The sequence below is a fragment of the Macaca nemestrina genome, chromosome X (genome assembly GCF_043159975.1).
Source record: "Macaca nemestrina isolate mMacNem1 chromosome X, mMacNem.hap1, whole genome shotgun sequence".
Taxonomy (NCBI): Eukaryota; Metazoa; Chordata; class Mammalia; order Primates; family Cercopithecidae; genus Macaca; species Macaca nemestrina.
In genome coordinates this window covers 128,567,181-128,588,892 of record NC_092145.1, presented here as the reverse complement: position 1 = coordinate 128,588,892, position 21,712 = coordinate 128,567,181, and the positions used below count along the sequence as shown (strand labels likewise).

The 21,712-nt window shown below is 35.5% G+C and overlaps 1 protein-coding gene across 13 annotated transcripts in view; it reads right to left on the bottom strand.

Annotated features, from left to right (window-relative positions):
• LOC105490348 (dystrophin) overlaps positions 1-21,712 on the bottom strand; it is a 2,266,916-nt gene that overhangs the window by 816,607 nt on the left and 1,428,597 nt on the right. For all 13 annotated transcript variants that reach the window (XM_071089080.1, XM_071089088.1, XM_071089087.1 and 10 more), the window contains 2 exons: positions 13,299-13,446; positions 10,193-10,342 (listed from right to left, as the gene is read on the bottom strand). In XM_071089080.1, coding sequence (XP_070945181.1) covers positions 10,193-10,342; positions 13,299-13,446 — 298 coding nt within the window. The remainder of the gene's footprint in view (positions 1-10,192; positions 10,343-13,298; positions 13,447-21,712) is intronic.

Sequence of the window (21,712 nt, the reverse complement as noted above, 5' to 3'; positions counted from 1 at the left end):
AAGATGGACTATACTTGTCCTGGTGATAACTGCAAATGTTCACAAATTATAAGTGCAACATTCGGCTCAAATGCTTTCATTTCCACAGTAAAACTGATGGATTTTCTCTAGCAACAAACAATGAAATGCTCTCGTCAATGTCTTGTAATTAGTTCTAATATGAGCAAGCCAATTAAAAGGGAGAAAACCCAAATTTCTCCATCAGGCCCTTATCAGCCCTTTTGTTACCCATACAGTGGCCTTGCCCTGAACCGTAAGGTGGATAAATGAGGGGAATGCTGATTTTGGCATCCAACTTACTTTCAGATAATCTAGCTCATCCTTCTCAGCTGACACGAGAGAGAAATAACATCAAAGGGTGATAAACTCTTTCTTGCAAACCTGGGGTTCCATGGTTCACTGGCCCCAGGCCTAATCTATCAATCCATTTTCTACACAATAAAAGGTAAGAAACCCATTACAGATCTGTTATAAGCCTTGGCAGGTGGTCTATGGCAAAAATGGAATACATAACAACCCAGCATTTGGTATCCCTTTTCTACAGTTTGAAGCACTAGGGGTCAGCTGACATGAATATAGTAGTCAGCATTTAGCATTAATTTTTTTAAGCTACATAAATAAACTCACATCTTGATGTATCAGTACAAAGATTTGACAGAAAAGTTCATTTTTGGTATGATTCTGATCTTTAATAAAAATCACTCTGTTATTTTACTTTTGTATAACATATTCGCTTTGCAGGTGATATAGTACATGAAACTGGGTTAGAATTTACAGTATGTGCTCTTAAATATGGCCTTTAATCTTTGTTCCTTATTTAACCTCAGTTTAAGGAGTTGGCATATGAAAACTTCCATTTCATATCATTTCACGATCATTAAATTATTAGAAAGGAAGGAAACTCCCTCTAGTCTCAGGGTTGGTGCTATATAAGTAAAGGTACTGCAGAAACAAAAGGAAAGAAAAAACATTTTATATTAGCAAAATCCCCTTTTATTATGTCATTTCTTCTCCTTTCTAGATTTCATTGCTATAGGTAAACACCTTTGTGCTAATAAAGGAGTTACTTAAAATGCTACACTGAAGATGCAGAGTTATGAAATGTTCTCCTCCTTTCTCTTTTCATCATCATTTATACTCTTCTTCATTTTAAATCCATCACGAACAGGGAGGGGAGATTGCCGAGAATAGTCGAATTTGTTTTTAGTTGAAAATTAACTTAACTTTTAAATAAAATCTGGGGCACAGCATATTTAAGTGACACATTTACATGCTTGATATACATTGTCAGTATGTATACAGTGGCGATAATAAAGTTTCAATATGGAAATAAGTTGGTGCACAAGTATCAGTGCTTCACAATTTATGCTGGATTTTTGTTATATTTTTTAAAACATTATTATATTGAAATGAACAAATAATCTTGTATTTGGTGAGGTTTCCTAATAGAAAATTATCTGGCTTCAATGTAACCTTCTACAAATGATTTTCCATTACTTTGCCAAAATGGGGGAAACTGATATCAAAAATAAAGGTAGGGGGAAGGGATGGAGAAGCAGTGTGAAAGTTGAATTGCTTTCTGCTTGGATTTCTGGGTTAAAGTCAGGCTAATAGATTGATAAAAATGATGTTCAGAATTAAAAGGTCCTCTGAATTATGTTCATACTTTAAAAGTGAAAATGCTGGTGTTTGAAAACAATGCTGGCTTTGTTGGGTTTCTTAGGCAATGTGAGGAGAAAAATCTATCACTTTCCAACACATTTTAGCTGAAATGCTAGCTGGTCAAAGAAAATGAAAATAATGATATCAGTGGAATGGGAGAGCACTGGCTGAAAACCCTCTGTGCCTTCCACGAGAGCCATTTTGTTGTCTTGCCGCCTCTAACTCTCCTCTCCTTCACCTGCTGCATTCATAATAGTAGCACATAGTTCAGCTTTCTCCCCAAGAGCCATATTTATAACTGTCTGATTAAGAAGGTAAGACTTTTGGAGAATTTGGAGAAGGTGAGAATCAGGGATAATTTTGTGCTTGGTCTTTGCATTCTTCTATTTTAGTATTACTCCTACTGTTTTTAAGCTAACATTTTTTGAGCAATTACAATATGCCAGATACTGTGTTATACATGTTCCATCTACTACCTCATTGAATTTTCACCACAACCTGAATTAGTCTCCTGGCTCATAACACCCATAGCCCTTGTTACAGTTTTTTTGTTATAATGTTGGGTGTGTTGGGTGTCACGGGCAGGCCTCTGATCTTCTCCTGCTCTCCTTTCACTCTAATGCTCCCCCGCCTTTCAGATTATAGGTCTTAAGAACCTCCTATGAGAGGGTCCCACCATATACCCTGGGGAAGGAATGCTGATGTCAGGAAGCTTCCATAAAAAACAAAGAGGACAGAGTCCAGTGAGCTTCCGGGTAGCTGAACACATGGGGGTTCCTAGAGGGTGGTGCACCCAGGGAGGGCATGGAAGCTCCATGCCCCTTTCATTCCCACCCCACAACCATACCTCACCCTATGCATCTCTTCATCTGTGTCTTTTGCAATATCCTCTATCATAAACAGGTGAAAGTGAGTGTTTTCTTGAGTTCTGTGAGCTGCTCTAGCAAATTAATTGAACCCAAAGAGGGGGTCATGGGAACCCCAACTTGAAGCCCATTGGTCAGAAGTTCCAGAGGCCTGGACTTGAGACTGGTGTGTGTGTGGTGGGGGGTGCAGAGGAGGCAGACCTAGGGACTGAGCCCTCAGTCTATGGGATCTGACACTATCTCTGGGTGGATAGTGTCAGAACTGAATTAGAGACACCCAGTTGGGGTCTTCTGTTTGGTGTGTGGGGAAAAAAACAACCATGAATTTGGTCATAGAAGTCGTCTTCTGTATTGATGATTGTTATGATTTGAGAGTAGAGAAAAAACACGGTTAGAAAGAGTTTTCCATACACAGTGTAACATTTCAATAATTTGGAAAGTTAAATATTACGTATTCTTATATACTTATTGTCATTAAAGCGTGATTAATTGGGTAATAATGCCAATCAGATTTCTTGGATAGGCTGAAATTCTCAGCTTAACTAAAGTAGTAAGAAGGTAGATGATGATGACAAGGACGATGCTGCTGCTAAGAACAAAAACAATAATGATAATAATAGTTATTGAGCACTGGGCCAAACCTAGCTCTAAAAGCCTGACGTTTGTTCTCATAACTAGAGTGACCCTCTCTCTATATTTTATCTTCTAAAGTGGAATACTTATGACAATGAAAGAGGGAGCTATTAAAAATTATGATAGGATAACAGGCAAAAACCAGAACTGTCAGAGCAAATTGAGATGTACTCATGACACACAACCTAGTAATAAACCTCATGTCAGTGTGAAATTATAGGAGGTAAAGTCAAGGATGCTTATGTTATAAACTTTAAATTACTACTCCCTTCCCCCAACCCTCAGCCTCCAACTGTTTAGCAACTATAAATTAGAGATATGAATATTTATAATGCCAAGCCCTATAAAATTATGCATGTCCTTTAAATAAGGGAAGGGTGGGAAGCGATTATGATATGCTTAGAACAGAATGTGGCACATAGTAGTCCTTCATTAGATAGCTGTTAAATAAATAATTTAATTACAGTTTTGCTGTGACTATTAACTACATAAAGAAAACATCCAAATAATGGATTTCCAGGAACTTACATAAAGAAAACATCCAAGATCATGGATTTCTAGGAACTATCAGACTATATGCCCAATAAATAGGTGAACACCCCCCTTTTTTTTTTTGAGACGGAGTCTTGCTTTGTTGCCAGGCTGGAGTGTACTGGCATGATCTTGGCTCACTGCAACCTCCGACTCCCTGGATCAAGCGATTCTCCTGCCTCAGCCTCCCGAGTAGCTGGGATTACAGACATGCGCCACCATGCTCAGCTAATTTTTGTGTTTTTAGTAGAGATGGGGTTTCACCATGTTGGCCAGGATGGTCTCGATCTACTGACCTTGTGATCCACCTGCCTGGGCCTCCCAAAGTGCTGGGATTACAGGCGTGAGCCACCGCACCTGACCTGTTTTCTTATATAATAGCATTTTAGCACACAGATTTATAAAATTGAAAGCTGTGTGAACTGTGTTACAAATACACTTTAAGGGAGAAAATCATGAGCACATAAAAGCTCCAGTGGAACTATCTGGTCCCTGCTATGACTTCCAGCTAGAGAAATGATTTCCTATAATGATTATTATCCTCCCTACTAGATATTTTACAGCATTTTTTCCAGGGTTCCATAAATACCAGTCAATATGGTAACAATGCCAGTGAAGATTCTATTCTTTGGTTGAAAAAAATATCACATCACACACCAGGTCCTATTGTGGGGTGGGGGGATGGGGGAGAGATAGCATTAGGAGATATACCTAATGTAAATGATGAGTTAATGGGTACAGCACACCAACACGGCACATATATACATATGTAACAAACCTGCACGTTGTGCACATGTACCCTAGAACTTAAAGTATCATTAAAAAAAAAAAGAAAGAAAAAGAAAAAAGAAAAAAAAGAAAAAATATCACATTAAGGACAGGACTGAACGGTAACTATTAGAACAATCTATTAATCATCATCTTGTGATAGGAAATTGATTGGACAAAGTGTCCATTTTTGAGCAAGGAGTGGGAAAGTCAAGCTTTAGCTTTATTTAATTTTCTCCTTTTTGCTATTCACATTTATACTGATGACTAATAATGACTGTCATTACATAGCAAATATGTCTGGAAAAAGACTAAACATTTATTTACCTTATACAAATGAAAATAAATCTAAAGTGTTTACTCCTCAGATACATATTTAGAAGCAACATGATTAAAGGTTAATACAAAATGAACCAGATTTCTGGCAATTTAGATACAGACAACTGTATATTGTGGAAGATAGTTTTGCTAGGAGTTGCACTATATTTTTACTTTCATAATTTTTATTTTGTGATTTTTTGAAAATAATACCTGTACTATTACCAATATTACGAAAATTATTCCCATATTAAAGGTTCGTTATATATGTTATATTTGTAAACCTATCTTTTTCCTAGGTAAAGTGAATAAGATTTTTAAAGATGCACTTAAGTAAAATTCACTTTCCAGCAAAATTTCTTAACTATTTTCCAAAATGTTTTTTTCTTTATATGCACCATTTTATACTGTCTGGGCAGTAACAAGTTCAAATAGTAATTTACTATTTACATTTAAACAGCATATTTTATTTGTAAATGGTATTTTACGTGTAGATAGTAAGTTACTGTTTACATGTAAAATATGATGAAAACTTAAATTTATTTAACAAAATGAAAATATATTTATTAAAACAGGAATGCATAACATATACTACCTATAAAATTACTTGACATTAAAAATAGGATTTTAACTAACTCTGAAACAACATAAACATGTTTTGCTATATTACACAATCATAAATGTTCCACAGTAGAGAAGGTTCTAGAAAGTAATTTAAAAACCTAGCATTTAGTTCTCAAAAAGGGCAGAAAGCAAAGCAAAAACATATAGTTTTTTTTTTAAATAAAATAAATCCCCATTTTAATATTTAAAGGAGCAATGGAATGAAATGGGAATCCATATTTTTTCTTTTTTTTCTAGGGTATTATCCACATAGAAATCACTTGAGCTTCACCAAAAGGTTAAAACCCCCATTCTTTATTTTGGAATCACTTTTATATTTAAATAGAGAGCTACATGGTCTCAATAACCTTTCTAGGACTCGGTGTTCTAATCTAGAAGATGTGAAAATAATTTAGTTTCATGAGGCTCCTTCTACCTAAATAATCCTGAGCCTGCAAAATGAATGTTCCATCTTTTCACCTTTTAAATTAAGGAAGGATACAATATGATTCAAAAATAAAGAATGACAAAGTATATTTTGGTTTTAAATAAATGGGTAGTTAAAAAAATACTCACATATAACATGTATAAGAGCAATAAAGAATGAGGAAAGGGGACACAAAATAAAAAGACATGAAAGGAAATGAAACTGGGATTAAAGGGGTCAGGGAAGGAGAGTAGAAGAGAATGTGTTACATAAACCACCGGGGCAGAAAAATAGTGGCAAATATGCATATAGAAAAGTAGATTCATGGCCAGGTGCGGTGGCTCACACTGGCAATACCAGCAATTTGGGAGGCCGAGGTGGGCAGATCACCTGAGGCCGGGAGTTCAAGACCAGCCTGATCAACATAGTGAAACCCTGTCTCTAATTAAAATACAAAAATTAGCCGGGCGTGGTGGTGCATGCCTGTAATCCCAGCTACTTGGGAGGCTGAGGCAGGAGAATTGCTTGAACCTGGCAGGCAGAGGTTGTAGTGAGTTGAGATCGCACCATTGCACTCCAGCCTGGGCGACAGAGCAAAACTCTGTCTCAAAAAAAAAAAAAAAAAAAAAAAGAAAGAAAGAAAGAAAGAAAAAAAAAGTAGATTCATAATAAATACAGTAAGGTGTCAATTCATAGATGAAAATTAGCATAACAGTGAGAAACATAGAGGAAGAGAGCGATGATGATGGCAAGAGAGCCTCCTACACCCACATGCATGTTCAGAGAAAATACAAAGAAATATGAAGAGGGATAAATATTAAAAACACCTGAGTCAGAAGTGTGTATAAAGATCATAGAATGAGATGCTCAGAGAGAGAAACACAGAGGCTAGCTTTAGTAACATCCCCACTTTGTGGCTCTTATGGGTATTATTGTTAAAGACTGTAAAAGGTCAAGTTATGTATTAGACAAGAATGAGGATATCATTTCATGAGCCTTCATTGCATGAAGGCACCCATAAATTTATGCTAATGGCTATATTCAGTTTAAAGCAACCCTTTCCATATCCGCTTAAAGAGAAGCTACCCAGGCCAAGGCAAGGTAACACGCTTTTGCAATGAACTCATTATACGGTCCACCACTCCCTTAAAGAAATAGCTATATTATCTTCACCCGCTGTTTTCTCTCTTCAGCAATGAAACATAAAGGTACAGGCCAGGTGCAGTGGCTCACGCCTGTAATCCCAGCACTTTGGGAGGCTGAAGTGGGCGGATCATGAGGTCAGGAGTTCGAGACCAACCTGGCCAACATGGTGAAACTCCATCTTTACTAAAAATACAAATTAGTCGGGTGTGATGGCGTGCGCCTGTTGTCCCAGCCACTCGAGAGGCTGAGGCAGAAGAATCGCTTGAACCCGGGAGGTGGAGGTTGCAGTGAGCCGAGATCGTGCCACTGCACTGCAGCCTGGGTAACAAAGTGAGACTCCGTCTCAAAAAATAAAATAAAGGTACAAAAGTAAGTGGTCAGTTGGCTCAATATGCAGAATGCAGCATATTAGTTAGCTGTGCAGAAAGCACCTGCCAACTGATTATGATATTAGGATATATCTGGAGATACTATGTACTAAGGAATTGACATATTCATGTCCCAATAACTATGACCCACTAGTTCTAATTATATCACCCACTCTAAGCTTTGGATGAAGGATAGGACTCGAGAACACAGGGAGGGGGTCCGCTTTATTTCTACCCTCCTGTAATAAGTAAGAGCTTGAGATTTAATGAAGATCAAAATGGTCTGCCAGTGTTATAAGCCACTTTTTTAACTTAAAAAAAAACTTGTGTTATTTACCTAAATCTGGTACTAATCATTTCCTTTGTATCCCTAAATCTAAACTAACAGGGATACAGGGGCATATGGATGGAGAAAAGATGATTAAATAATTTAAATATGACTAATGAATAAAATTCCAAATCCTGTGGCATTTAATGGCAAAGACATTGCATTAAAATTATAATTTTGACATAAGAAACAGATATTATGGATGCTGTAGTAACATAAATATATACATGATGGTGTTCGTAACCTCAGTTTTAATTTTCTATCATAAAAATTTGACTTTTTATTTTGTTTCAGAACACACAAAACCTTCACTCGTTCACAATCCACAAACCTGCTATTGTATATTTTAGATAGTTATCTCATAATTCCTACAATTATAATTTTTTTTTTTTTTGCCATAAGATGTACTGAGATATTGTAGGACATTTTGGGTATCCTGTCTCCTTGTTCTCTTTTTATGAGGGATGATTTCATTTGCATTGTTATGTAGATGTAAAATTTAATTGCTGGGACACCACCTTCCCTCCATACATAAAAGTCTATATCTTTACACAGATGTTTTGCAATCATTAAAGGTAGAAACCAAGAAGGGTTTTTTTTTTTTTTTCCCCAAATAACTACCTGCTTGAATTACAGAGACTTAAGCGCACATTATGGTTTTAATGTCATAAAATTGGTACTTATTTTAGTTCCTAAATATTTTATCAGTCATGTAAATGATCTGTTATTAGAATGTCAGCATCATCAATTTAAAAAGTATAATAAATAACCTGACACAATTCGAGATGTTCACAAATTAGATGACTCAGTATTGTAAAGATGCTAATTGAGCTCCAGATTCACAAAATTTCAATCAATATCCTGGCAGGCTTTATGTAAAAATAGACAACATGGTTCTAAAATTTATTCAAAGAAACAAAAGTAGCCAAGGCAATCTTGAATAGGAAGAACAAAGTTGGATGGTTTACACAACCAGATCCAAAATGTGTAAATAAAATGATTGCATACATACATACAATGGAATATTATTCAGTCATAAAAAGGAGTGAAATTCTGACACATGCTACAACATAGATGAACCTTGAAAATATTATGCTGAGTGAAGTAAGGCAGACACAAAGTGGTAAATATACAATTCCAATTATGTAAAAGATCTAGAATAGCCAAATTCATAGAAACAGAAAGTAGTCCAGAGGCTACTAGTGGATGGGAAGACAGAGAAAGGGGAACTATTGCTTAATGGTTACAGACTGTCTGGTTGGAGTAATAAAAATTTTGGAGACTGGGCGCAGTGGCTCACACCTCTAATCCCAACACTTTGGGAGTCCAAGGTGGGCGGATCACCTGAGGTTAGGAGTTTGAGACCAGTCTGGCCAACATGGCAAAAACCCATCTCTAGTAAAAAGACAAAAAGTTAGCTGGGCATGGTGGCAGGCGCCTGTAATCCCAGCTACTTAGGAGGCTGAGGCAGGAGAATCACTTGAACTTGGGAGGTGAGGTTGCAGTGAGCCGAGATCGCACCACTGCACTTCAGCCTAAGTGACACAGCGAGACTCTATCTCCAAAAAAGAAAAAAAAAAAAAATTGGGGGGCGGGATAAATTGTGGTGATGGTTGTAATAAATGCCACTGAATTGTACACACAAAATGACTAAAATGACAATTTTTTATGTTATATATTTTATCACAGCTTAAAAAAGTAATATCCCAATACCATTGAATTGTCCACTTAAAATGAGTTAAATGGTACGTGAATTATAGCTCAGTAGAATTGTTTTTAAAAAAAGATTGTAATTAAGCCAGTGAAGTACTGTTATAGTACAGAGTTAATCAAATGGAAGAGGATATAGAATCTAGACGCAGATTCATACATACAACTTCTCTTGATTTATAACAAAGATGCCATGACAATACAGTGAGGAAATGATTATCTTTGAATAAATAGTGCTGGATCAATTGATGTTGCTTTTTATTATAAATTCATATGTACCATTTGCTTTATATAAAATAAATATGCATTAATTTAATAAATAGTATTAATATTAGATTTATATAGTATTCAAGGTGGAAAGATGAAAACTCACGAGTTAATAAGTAGGTAAGTAAATAAACTTGTGGAGAACGTTAGTGTACATTAATTATTAAATCTATAATCTAGGTGTGAATAATTAATTTTGATTTATGATACTTGTTTAACTAGAACCAGACCACGTCCTTTTAGATTCAATGCTGTCAGTATATACCTGGCCACTGAATTAAATACTTCATCATTTCTTCAGTCTAATTCTTCAGAATAATTTAGGCAAAAAAATTGTAGTATAAATTATGGCATTTGGTCACTAATGTAAAGCCATTCACCATCATCATTTTTTCTAGCCACAACAAAACATACAGCCAAGGCAAACGGTCAGGTTGAAAAACAAAACAAAACAGCAATCCACATACCAGCCTCCTCCCCCACCAATGAAGCACCCAGGAGACAAATACATACAAATACTTGCAACATTTAACACATGTGACAGAAGAGATGGTTAATGTCTAACCTTTATCCACTGGAGATTTGTCCGCTTGAGCTTATTTTCAAGTTTATCTTGCTCTTCTGGGCTTATGGGAGCACTTACAAGCACGAGTCCTCCAGTTTCATTTAATTGTTTTAGAATTCCCTGGCGCAGGGGCAACTCTTCCACCAGTAACTGAAACAGACATTGCAACAACGTTTAAAATGAATTACAGCACAATTCCAACTACCTTGTCTTCGCTTCTATTGATTAGTCTATCAAAATGAAGCGACTTGACCGAGGGCCCAGTGGTACCTCAAATACCAACAGTTTTCTATTTGAGCACAGAGCTGATTGACTGAAACACTCACTCCCCAGTAGATAAATCTTTGCAGGAAAAAAATGATTATTTTATCCCTCATAATTTTTTAAGAGAAAAATGTGAGATGGTAAAGCAACACTCCAAATAAAGTTAGTGTCTGAAAACATGTCTCTATCAGAAATAGAACAATGTGAATAAATTCATCAACCTCTTGGGTATCATAGCATGCCATAGCATACCGTAGCTTGCCACTGAGAAACTGCATTATCATCTTAAGAGGTAACTGACATTGAGAATGTTTACTCTCGATATACATAGTGCCAGGCACTGTGCTAACTTTTTCATGTTTAGTATCTTAGTTTATCTTCATATTATAATACTTATATCAGGTAGATCCTATTATCTTCATTTTATATGGAAGCTGAGACAAAGAGGTTAAATACCAGCTCCCAGGACACAAATCTAGCAAGCAACAAAGCTGTGGTTCAAATTTGGGTAGTTTCATTCTAGAATCCTCATTTTTCACTCCATATCCCTAAATTTCTCTTACTCATTCACCATCATATAGTGTATACCCTTTCCCAAGACCTCCAAAACCACCACGATGTTAACAACCGTGTTTTATTCATTTTTGTCATCTAGAGTTACAGTGTCTGCTACAGTACCCATTAGCCATACGACACTATCAACATTTAAGTTAATCAAAATTCGCTAAAATAAAATCTCAAGTTCCTCAGTCACACTACCAACTCTCCAGGCATTCAAAAGGTACAAATAACTAGTTGTTACAAAAATGCATAATGCAGAATATTTTCATCACCACAGAAGTTCTATTTGACAGCACTGATCTAGATTCTTTTTTTTTTTTTTTTTTGAGACGGAGTCTCACTCTGTCGCCCAGGCTGGAGTGCAGTGGCCGGATCTCAGCTCACTGCAAGCTCCGCCTCCCGGGTTTACGCCATTCTCCTGCCTTAGCCTCCCAAGTAGCTGGGACTACAGGTCCCCGCCACCTCGCCTGGCTAGTTTTTTTGTATTTTTTTAGTAGAGACGGGGTTTCACCATGTTAGCCAGTATGGTCTCGATCTTCTGACCTCGTGATCCGCCCGTCTCGGCCTCCCAAAGTGCTGGGATTACAGGCTTGAGCCACCGCGCCCGGCCTGATCTAGATTCTTTCAGGAGAAAAATAGAATCATATATATTAATTATATAAGAAAATGCCACTAAATAATGTCTCAAATGAATTATCAATTATATTACTATATATGACACAGTACATTTAGGAAAGATAAATTTCCAAGAATAGACTGAGTTCATTGTTCTAGGGTATAACCATCTTCAAATGATTCCCATTCTTTTCTATTTTTGAATCTCAAATACCTAGTAAAACATCTGATGTATAGTCAGTGCTCCATATTTGTTTATTGAATTACACCATATTTTGTTTTTATACTTTATTTCTTGTTCAGGTGTAAATTTCTTGTTTCACAGAAATAAATGTTTGACATTGGACTCTGATTTACATGTATAAGGCAACTGAATCATTGATAAAGGAGCAATTTCATTTCCCTTTGATTATGTGACCTTGTAAAATGAGGATAATAGCAACCATTGTCAAAATTTGATATGAAGATTAAATAAAATAGTGGCTGTACATGTATCTAATACTTGGCACATAATAGGGAATGATTAAATATTAATTTCTCTTCCCCTTTCACCTTCTGTTTGACAATTAAAATGAAATAGATCCAAAAGAGTTGCTTTCCTAAAACTAAAACCATGAAAGTTAATCCGACAGCACAATCAGAGCATGTCAGTCAGCCAAGGGAAGTAATCCGTAATAAGCAGACATCACAGTAGGAAGGCATGAAAAGCCACTGGAATAAGCTGGATGTCTATTCAACCAAATGGAATGTGAACCAACACCACGTCCTACACCTCCAGACAAACAAGCTAAAACAAAACATTGCTTTGGGGGGATATAATGCCTTTAATTAGAGGCTGAAGTAGTGATATTGATTTGGCAATCCAGATCTTCCCTAAGAAAATGGATTCTTCTTTTTAAAGTCTCTTCTCAAATCTCCAGTAGGTAACCAGGACAGATTAAAAAAGTGATTCCCATTTAGATTTAGATTTTATGATTCCACAATCTGGTCTTTAGTTTTTAAAATTATTTGAACGGCCGGGCGCAGTGGCTCAAGCCTGTAATCCCAGCACTTTGGGAGGCCGAGACGGGCGGATCACGAGGTCAGGAGATCGAGACCATCCTGGCTAACACGGTGAAACCCCGTCTCTACTAAAAAATACAAAAAATTAGCCGGGCGAGGTGGCGGGCGCCTGTAGTCCCAGCTACTCGGGAGGCTGAGGCAGGAGAATGGCGTGAACCTGGGAAGGGGAGCTTGCAGTGAGCCGAGATCTGGCCACTGCACCACTCCAGCCTGGGTGACAGAGCAAGACTCCGTCTCAAAAAAAAAAAAAAAAAAAAAAAAAAATTAAGTTTTGAAGTTCTCAAATAAATCTAAAATTATTTTCAAATTAGTTTTTAAGATAAAAACTGTGATTTATATACATAGATTATATACATCTATATGTATAGATGCAATATGTGTGTGTATATATAAATACACACACACACACACATACATACATATGTTCTTATGTGCACTGGTTGAGAACTGCAGGGTTAAGAAAAAATAAAGTTGCAACAAAAACACTTTAGCAAGGAATTATAAATAACCTAATGGGCAGGAAACCAATGATTAAATTAAAAAAATAGATTCATATACTTCTTTATAAAAGTGGGCCCTGGGGGATTTGAGAAAATAAAATTACCTTGACTTGCTCAAGCTTTTCTTTTAGTTGCTGCTCATTTCCAGGTTCAAGCGGGATACTAGCAATGTTATCTGCTTCCTCCAACCATAAAACAAATTCATTTAAATCTCTTTGAAATTCTGACAAGATATTCTTTTGTTCTTCTAGCCTGGAGAAAGAAGAATAAAATTGTTATAAACAACATATTTCTCAAACTATTTTTTAATGCAAACTGGAAAACAAACATGGCAAACAATTTGAAAATAAGCAATTTAAAAGCTGTTCACAATATATAATTTAAGAAAATTCATTCACTTTGAACAAAGCAATTTCAATATTTCAAGAATCTCTAAATGATAAGAGATTAAAATTGGTCAAGAAAATTTCTGATTCAAAAATTCCTGGCCGGGTGCAGTGGCTCATGCCTGTAATCCTAGCACTTTGGGAGGCCGATGTGGGCAGATCACTTGAGGTCAGGAGTTTGCGACCAGCCTGGCAAACATGGTGAAACCCCGTCTGTACTAAAAATACAAAAATTAGCCAGGCTTGGTGGCAGGCGCCTGTAATCCCAGCTACTGCAGAGGCTGAGGCAGGAGAATCACTTGAACCTGGAAGGCAGAGGCTGCAATAAGCCAAGATCGCACCACTGCACTCCAGCCTGGGCAACAGAGAAAGTCCCCATCTCAAATACATACATATATACATACATACATACATACATACATAAAAATGAATAAAATAAAAATTCTAACAACATTATGTTATGATATCAGAGCAAGGTTTCTCAACTTTAGCATTACTAACATTTAAGTTTGGATAATTCTTTGCTGTGAGGGGCTGTCCTGTGCATTGTAGGGTATTCAGCAGTATCCCTGGCCTGTTGTACACATTGGATACCAGTAGTAACACCTCGCCCCTGAACTGTGACAACCAAAAATGTTTCAAGGCATTGCCAAATATACTGGGGGGTTGGGGGTGGGGACAAAATTGTCCCTGGTTGAGAACCAACTAAAGTAAGTATATAACCTAAAGTTGCAAGTTTAAAAATGTTTAATTAAAGTACACTTATGGAAAATTATAGGACAAAAGTATAAACAAAGTTTTTGTTTTGCTTAAGTAGCATCCATTTTATCTGCTCCTAATTCTGTGGGTCAAGGATTTGGATAGGGTTCAGTTGAGCAGTTCTGCTCTATGTGACTTCAGCTTGGTTTAAAATAAAATCACTAAATTATTACATGCTGAACTGTTTTCCAAATTATGATTCACAACCTTATTTGAGGAAAGAGAAAAACTGATTTTAAATACTTAACATATGTTGTACTCGTGGAAGTTTTAATTATGAAAATGCATATACTCTGTGCTAATTAGCCATAAATTTATTCTTATATATTCGATTGTAAGACAGCTGAACACAATTGTTTGTGCTAAAAATAATTGAAATTTTTTTGTTCTATTGTCTTTTGGGAACTATGTATATCTTCCATGGAAGCTTTTAATTGAAGTATAATATACGTACAGGACGCTGCACAATTTAACTGTATAGCTCAATAGTCTTTTAAAAATGGAACACACTGTACAATCAGAGAAGGAAATAGAATATTATCAGAATCTCAGAAATCTCCTCTTACCCCTTCGCAGTCACTACCTCCAAGTATAACCAGTACCCTGTCAACTTTGATTATTTGGCCTGTACTGAATATTATGAAAATGGAATTATATGGCTTATACTCCTTTGTGTCTTGCCTTTTTCATTCAAGATTATGTTTACAACAAACCTGCACGTTGTGCACATGTACCCTAGAACTTAGAGTATAATAATAAAAAAAAACCCACAACATTATGTTTACAATAATCCATGTTGCATATAATTTTAGTTTGTTCATTAACCTGGCTGTATAGCATTTCATTGTGTTAATATAGTACTTTAGATGGACATCTGTGATAATTCAGTTTTTTGAATGATTAGGTAATTTTTTTTTTTTTTTGCTTCAAATTAACAAATGTGTATTGGGAGCTTACTATCTTCCAAGAATTCTATTGGGCATTAGGATTAAAGATGTATATGTTATATACCAAGATTATATACCTTGTCTTGAGGATTTCATAGTCAATGAGAAGAAACAAGCATGTAAGCCAAGGATTATGATTAAGTATTGTAGGAGGAGAAGTTATTTCTGGGGCAGTGCTTGGGAGACATCCCAGAGAAGATAAGGATCTGAGTCTTGAAGCATGAAGATAGATCAGCATGTTGCAGGAATAAGACACAGCCTGTTCAAAGACTGGGCCTTGAGAGAACTACAGTTACAATCATTCTGTAAATCGGAATCTGGTTATTGGACTTATGCTTGCATATATTCAGTTTTCCTATATGATAAGAGCCTGTTCAAAGTCTGTTCTGGGACATGTAAAGTTACATTCTCCCCTCTGTCTATTTCCTTTAAATTCATTTATACATTTATTCACTTATTTTACAAATATTTATGATGTATTGTTTTTAACTTTTGTAGGGACATAGTAAGTGTATGTATTTGTAGGGTACATGAGATATTTTGATACAGGCATGCAATGTGAAATAAGCACATCCATTGTTCATCCCTGGGACACTGGGACCAGAGTCTGTTTTTAACCTATCCTGAATATAACATCTGATCTAGAAGTACTTCTACCTTATCTGGCTGGGAAGATGAATACTATTTACTTCAGCTGAGAGTATATTTTGTTGTCTCATATATTTTGGGGAAACTGCTAGTTTAAAAAATCAAGAGATCTGGAGCTCAGGGGAGAGACGAAAGCTGAAAATAAGGACTTTAGTCATTAGCAATCAGTAGGCGGAGAAAACATAGTAAACTAACTTTTGAACTAATAATTAACATTTCATGTTTGCTATTTTCTGAGTCCATTCTTTCTTCATTTTATGAATTTTAATCATTGACAATTCTTATTTAAATTGAAAAATAGGAAAAGTCAATTTCACAGCCTTTTGTTGATTTCTTATGTATGGTTAATCTTATGGTTCTTCCTCTTCTTCTACTCTAAGTGCTTAGGCATGGAAAGCCAAAGGAATGCTTAGAATGCTCTTCTGGCTTCTCCAAAAGCTACACAGACCTGTGAAGGAGGTCTGCAGATTCCAAACATTCAGTGAAGTGAGAGGATGCTTTTTCCTTCTTTGGAGTCTATATACTTACTCTCAGTGATTCTCTCAACATGTCTACTTTTGACTTCAGAGAGATGAAGGAGAAGGAGCTGTCCCTTACCAAAAACACTGCACTCCCGCAAAGCTTACTATCCCTTCCAATCTGAGTCTTTTTAACCTTGCCTGGGACACGGAGTACAGAGGAGGTTGGAAATTGCTTGGAATACAGATAATACCACTGTTGCTTTAGAGTAAACCCTATGGGGAAGTGGCTGGTCTCGATTGCTGGCAGCTTGTTTTAGAACGTGGAATAGCGCCATTTCCCCTCAGATTCTGACCTTAGAATCAATTGTGGAAGAAGAAAACTTCTAGTATAGGTATCCTTTATTTGTTTAAATGTTCCAAGCTAATTCATTGGGTCTAGATTTTGAGGGTCTATCTCATCTTTTTCTCTCTCTCTTTCTACTCTGCAAATCATTGCCTCCATTACTATTTGACTCCAGATGATTTTGCACAGTGTTCTGAATACTTTTAGTTAAGTAAAATCTTGCTAAAATCTGATTACATTTGAAAAACCTAGACACATTGGCAAAGCTTTTAAACATTTTCAACTTTCATCTAGAAACAGACAATTTCAAGGAGAAGAAAACCCCAACCCCCCCCAAACAAACAAAAATTTAAGGAGCAGGGAAAAGTAATATCAAAACAAAAAAATAATAATAACTCTCAAGTTTAGAAAATTCTAAATCAAACACTCCCCTCTTTTCAAATATGTCTCAAATTATTTACTTGCATATTTTTTCTATCAAGAATATCCAGCAAAGAGGAGAGATGTGCTCATTCATTATAGTTGAGATTTATATGTATTACTGGGTTCAAACTCTATAAACATTGTATGCTTATTTTCTTCATGTATTATTTGACTATATCTCTGTAGGTCATTAATTACTCTTTAAAAACTAGATTTTTTAAAGATCCTAGTAATAAGATATATAGGGGTACCCTATATTTCACCATTATTGTTATCATTAGGAATTTTGTTTGCTTTCATTTTTTATTATAATGAATAACCCTACAATAAACACATTTGTTTATACATTTTGAATCACATATCTGCTGGAGTAAGAAGGAAAAGTTAACAATGGGAATCCTAAGAATCCAGACACACATTGTTGAATTTTTGTCAAGGTTGGTACTCAGAACACTCATAAACTCCCACGAACAGTTAGAAAATACTTGTCTCACTACACTTTACCACTATTGAGCATTATAATTTATATACCTGATAAAACAAATAAAAAGCTTGTCATAGATACTTTAAGCATTCTATTAATAGGAAAGTTGGAAACGTTGTTTGTCATTTATTTAGTTTCTACTGTCAATTATCTGCAATGTCTGTTGCCCATTTTTCCTGTGTTTTCTTAAGAGCTTTTTTTCACATTATCTGAAACATAGATTGAGAATGTTTCCAGCTTCCTTTTTGCCTTTTAGTAGTTTTTTCCTACATAAAATTTAACAGTTTATTTCTTTGATATTATGTTCATTGATAGTATCCTTAAAATTGTGGCCATTTTACCATTGATCAGATATTCTCACTTATTCTTGATCCTTACTCTTTCATTTGTTAAAAAAGAACACCCAAATATTTAATCCATCTTAAGTTTATATAGTGTTGTTTCTAACCTTCAAGAGTTTTTCAGAAATGGATATTTTTTTCCCCAGCACCATCTCTTCTGAATTGATTTATGGTGCTTTCTTCATTATATTTTAAGTTTCTGCTTGTTGACCTACTGTAGATGTTTGTGACAGTAATACACTATGTCAGTTATTGCAGCTTTAAAATGTTTAATTTCTGGTAGGTTAACCTGCTCTCCTACTTTAGTTACTCTAACTCATGTAATGTATCATTCAGTCAAATTATAAAATAATTCTCACTGAAAATTTTTAAATGGATTGCATTATAAGTTAATTTGTGAAGAATTACTGTCTTTCCAATATAATTCTGCTAAATTTTCTATATTTACAGTGTTTTTGAACACAGAATATCTGGGACTCAATGGTGTGCTATAAATAATCAAGTATATTTTCTAATTAACCTTTAGCATCAATTTGAAAGACAGCATCTTGCATGCGATTTTATGGATATTAACCATATACTAATTTAGAAAACTCTTAAGAACGCTCAGAATAAATCATCACTTAAACAGTAAAAGCTTTGGCTAAGCTTTTTGCATCTTTCTTTTTACACAATATTTGTGGAAAACTTTTTTTTCCAGTGATTTAATTTCTTTAAAAATACAGCATCTTTTAAATATGAAAACATTTGGTAGTCATTTCTTATCTAGATTTGTTTTTTTATACTTTGAAATATAAAAATGATGGTGACAAAATCCCATTGGGACCTTGTTATAATCTGCTTTTCCGAGTGCATGTGTTTTCTGAAATTTCAAAAGCCTCGATTTGAAGTTTTAAAAGCTGCAATTTGAATTTATGTATTCAGATGATTGCAGAAAAGCAAGGAAACACAGTTAGCATTTCCAGGCTTGTCTCTTGACAGAACAGTTTAAACGTGCTTTATATTGGCATTCATCACATGAAGTGTTATTTCTTTGTTTACCTACTTGCTTAATGCTTATGGTAGGATTTATTCAGACAAGTGGTAGTAATAATAATGAATGGAATATTTAACATTACCCATCTGCAAATAAGTGCTAAATATTTTACTTTTAGAAGCATTTCAATACATTTAGACATTTAGCTTTTTTTTTTTTTTTTTTTTTTTTTTTTAAAGAATGGCTTCTGTTTGAAATATTGGCTCTGTTACTATTTACATTACAAATGTTCCTAATGAAATTAAAGGAAGCACATATTACGATGGTGAGAGATTTGCATAATCAGAAAGGAAGTGCTACTCATGTGTTGCTAAATTCAATGAATTTAACATTCACTCTTAATGAACATTTTCTGTAGGGCTACTCTTGCGGTAAGATGAATAGACTGCCAAATCACATGGCATGAGTTTGGTGGGGGATCTAACAAGTGTTTCTGGCAAAGTGCTAGTTTCACAGTTGAATCTCTTTTAATATTCCATACATCCTTTGGATTGCCTTTTATATGCTTTCAGTGGAGAAACTGAAGTTCCAGAGACTGATACACCATATATCCAAAGGTGACTATCCCATTTTCCAAATGAGAAGTCCCTCTCTCCAAGTTTTTTGATCACCTTTAACATAGAAACTTTAGGAAATGGAGATATAATTATCACCTGTTTACATATAATGCTTAATTCATTACTTTGCTTGTGTGTACTACTTTAAAATTATACAGTACAAAATATTACATCATTCTATCACATTTCTTCATTCATATTTCATGCAACAATTTTGTTCAAATTCTTCACTGGCACCTTCAACATTGAAATTTGCATCCTCATGGATGCATTTGGTGTTGCCTAACTCAGTTTTCCAGAGGGTATCATCTTTATTTACATCCATGTGGCCTGAGGTACAGTACTGCTGAATTTAGAAGTAATGTTTCACTAGGAATTTTATTCCAAGCCACAAGTACACATTTATATAACAGAATACAGTTTTATGTTATGTAAAGACAGCTTTATCTTTTTCCTGTGCCATATGTCCATGAGCTACACCATGTAACCACTTAATGAGTTACTTTTAACAGTATTCTTTCCATAGCTTGTTTACAATGGCATCCAACTCTTGCAATTGTGATGTCATACCACCAAGGTCAATACCTAAACTGTGTTAAGTTTATTTTCTCCCACTGTTTTTTTTCCCCTCCTCTATCAGGTTACTTCTACAAGCCTCCAAAATAAGCATAAATTGAGAGTAAGTCAAGGCAATACATCTTTCCCAGACAGTACTTTGTTGTTTTGATTGAAGTAAAATAAATGACCATCTTGTAATTTGAGAAACTTTAGAAGGATTCAAGCATAAGTTTACTCTTTCCAAGGGAAAACCAAAACAAAACATTCATTTGTAGGCACACCTAGTAACCTTCTCAGGCCATACCCTCCATAGGTCATTATCGGAATCAGAACCCAAGCATCAACTTTATTTTTAAGCCAACATGTCTACCATACCTGGTGGTGCTTGAGTTATACAATTAGACATTTGTTCATTTTCCCTAAAGTTTGTGTCTTGTGGGAATGAAGTGCTCCTGAGGGGGATAATATGTCAAGATTTCTCAGTCATTTATGCCTCACTATTAAGGAAATGATTAGCAACTTTTGGGTAGATGTGGAAAATGATGAGGGAAAACCTGAAGGTTAGCAATGTGAATATCTGTATGGAAAGTAAGTCCAAATCTAAATGCTGCCAGTTATCAGCTGAGTATGTGAACATGGGTGAGTTACTTAATGTCTTTAGCCCTCAGTTTCCTCATCTTAAAATTAGAACAATAAACACTTTATAGTGTGGTTGTGAGGATTAAATTTTTTTCTCAGAAACCCAAGATTTAGCCTAGTGCTTCACTAACGGCGGTCAAAACAATGATAGAGAACATAAAAGGAGGTATAAAAAAGGGAAATATGGATACAGAACTTTCTATTTTAATCCTAGAATTGTGTCTAAGCCCATATGCTTACATAGATAAAAGTATTTATAAAACATTATGAGTACACGGGGGGACTACTCAAAATCGAACTTTTGATGAGCCACCTGACAACTTTATTTCTCTCTACTGACAAACTACCTTGACAAATTTTGCTGGGGAAAAAACAATGGAGAATTATTGTCAATGTATGAGTAAAAGTGCCACCAGATGAGACTACTTCTACGTGAAGCATATATGTAATCACAATGTAACAGCCATTTATTGAGGGTCTACTAGTGTCCAATGATATGGCCATGAATATCGGCAGCAATCCCTGTCTCATGGACCTTCCGTTTGATTGGGATGAAGGGGAGGCAGACAGTAAACAAGATAAAGAAAGAAAATCTATAGATTGTAATATAGTAAGTGCTACAGAGGAAAAAAATGAAGCATGGAAAAGGATGGAAATATTGAGGGGAAGATGGGGAGCAGTTGTGATTTTATAAAGGGTAATCATAGAAGGCTCCATGGAGAAGGAGACATTTGAGTAAAGTCCTCATGGTAGGGACTGGATAGCTGCCCATTAGACAAGTTTACTCATTTCTCTTAATTGTTCAGCTAGCTGTCATTTTCCAGTCTCCCTTGCCATTAGTGTGGCTACATGACTGAGTTCGAGCCAATGGAGTGTTAGCAAAAGTGATGCTCATGAATATGAAGCCTGGCTCATAACCCCACCTCCACTAACCAT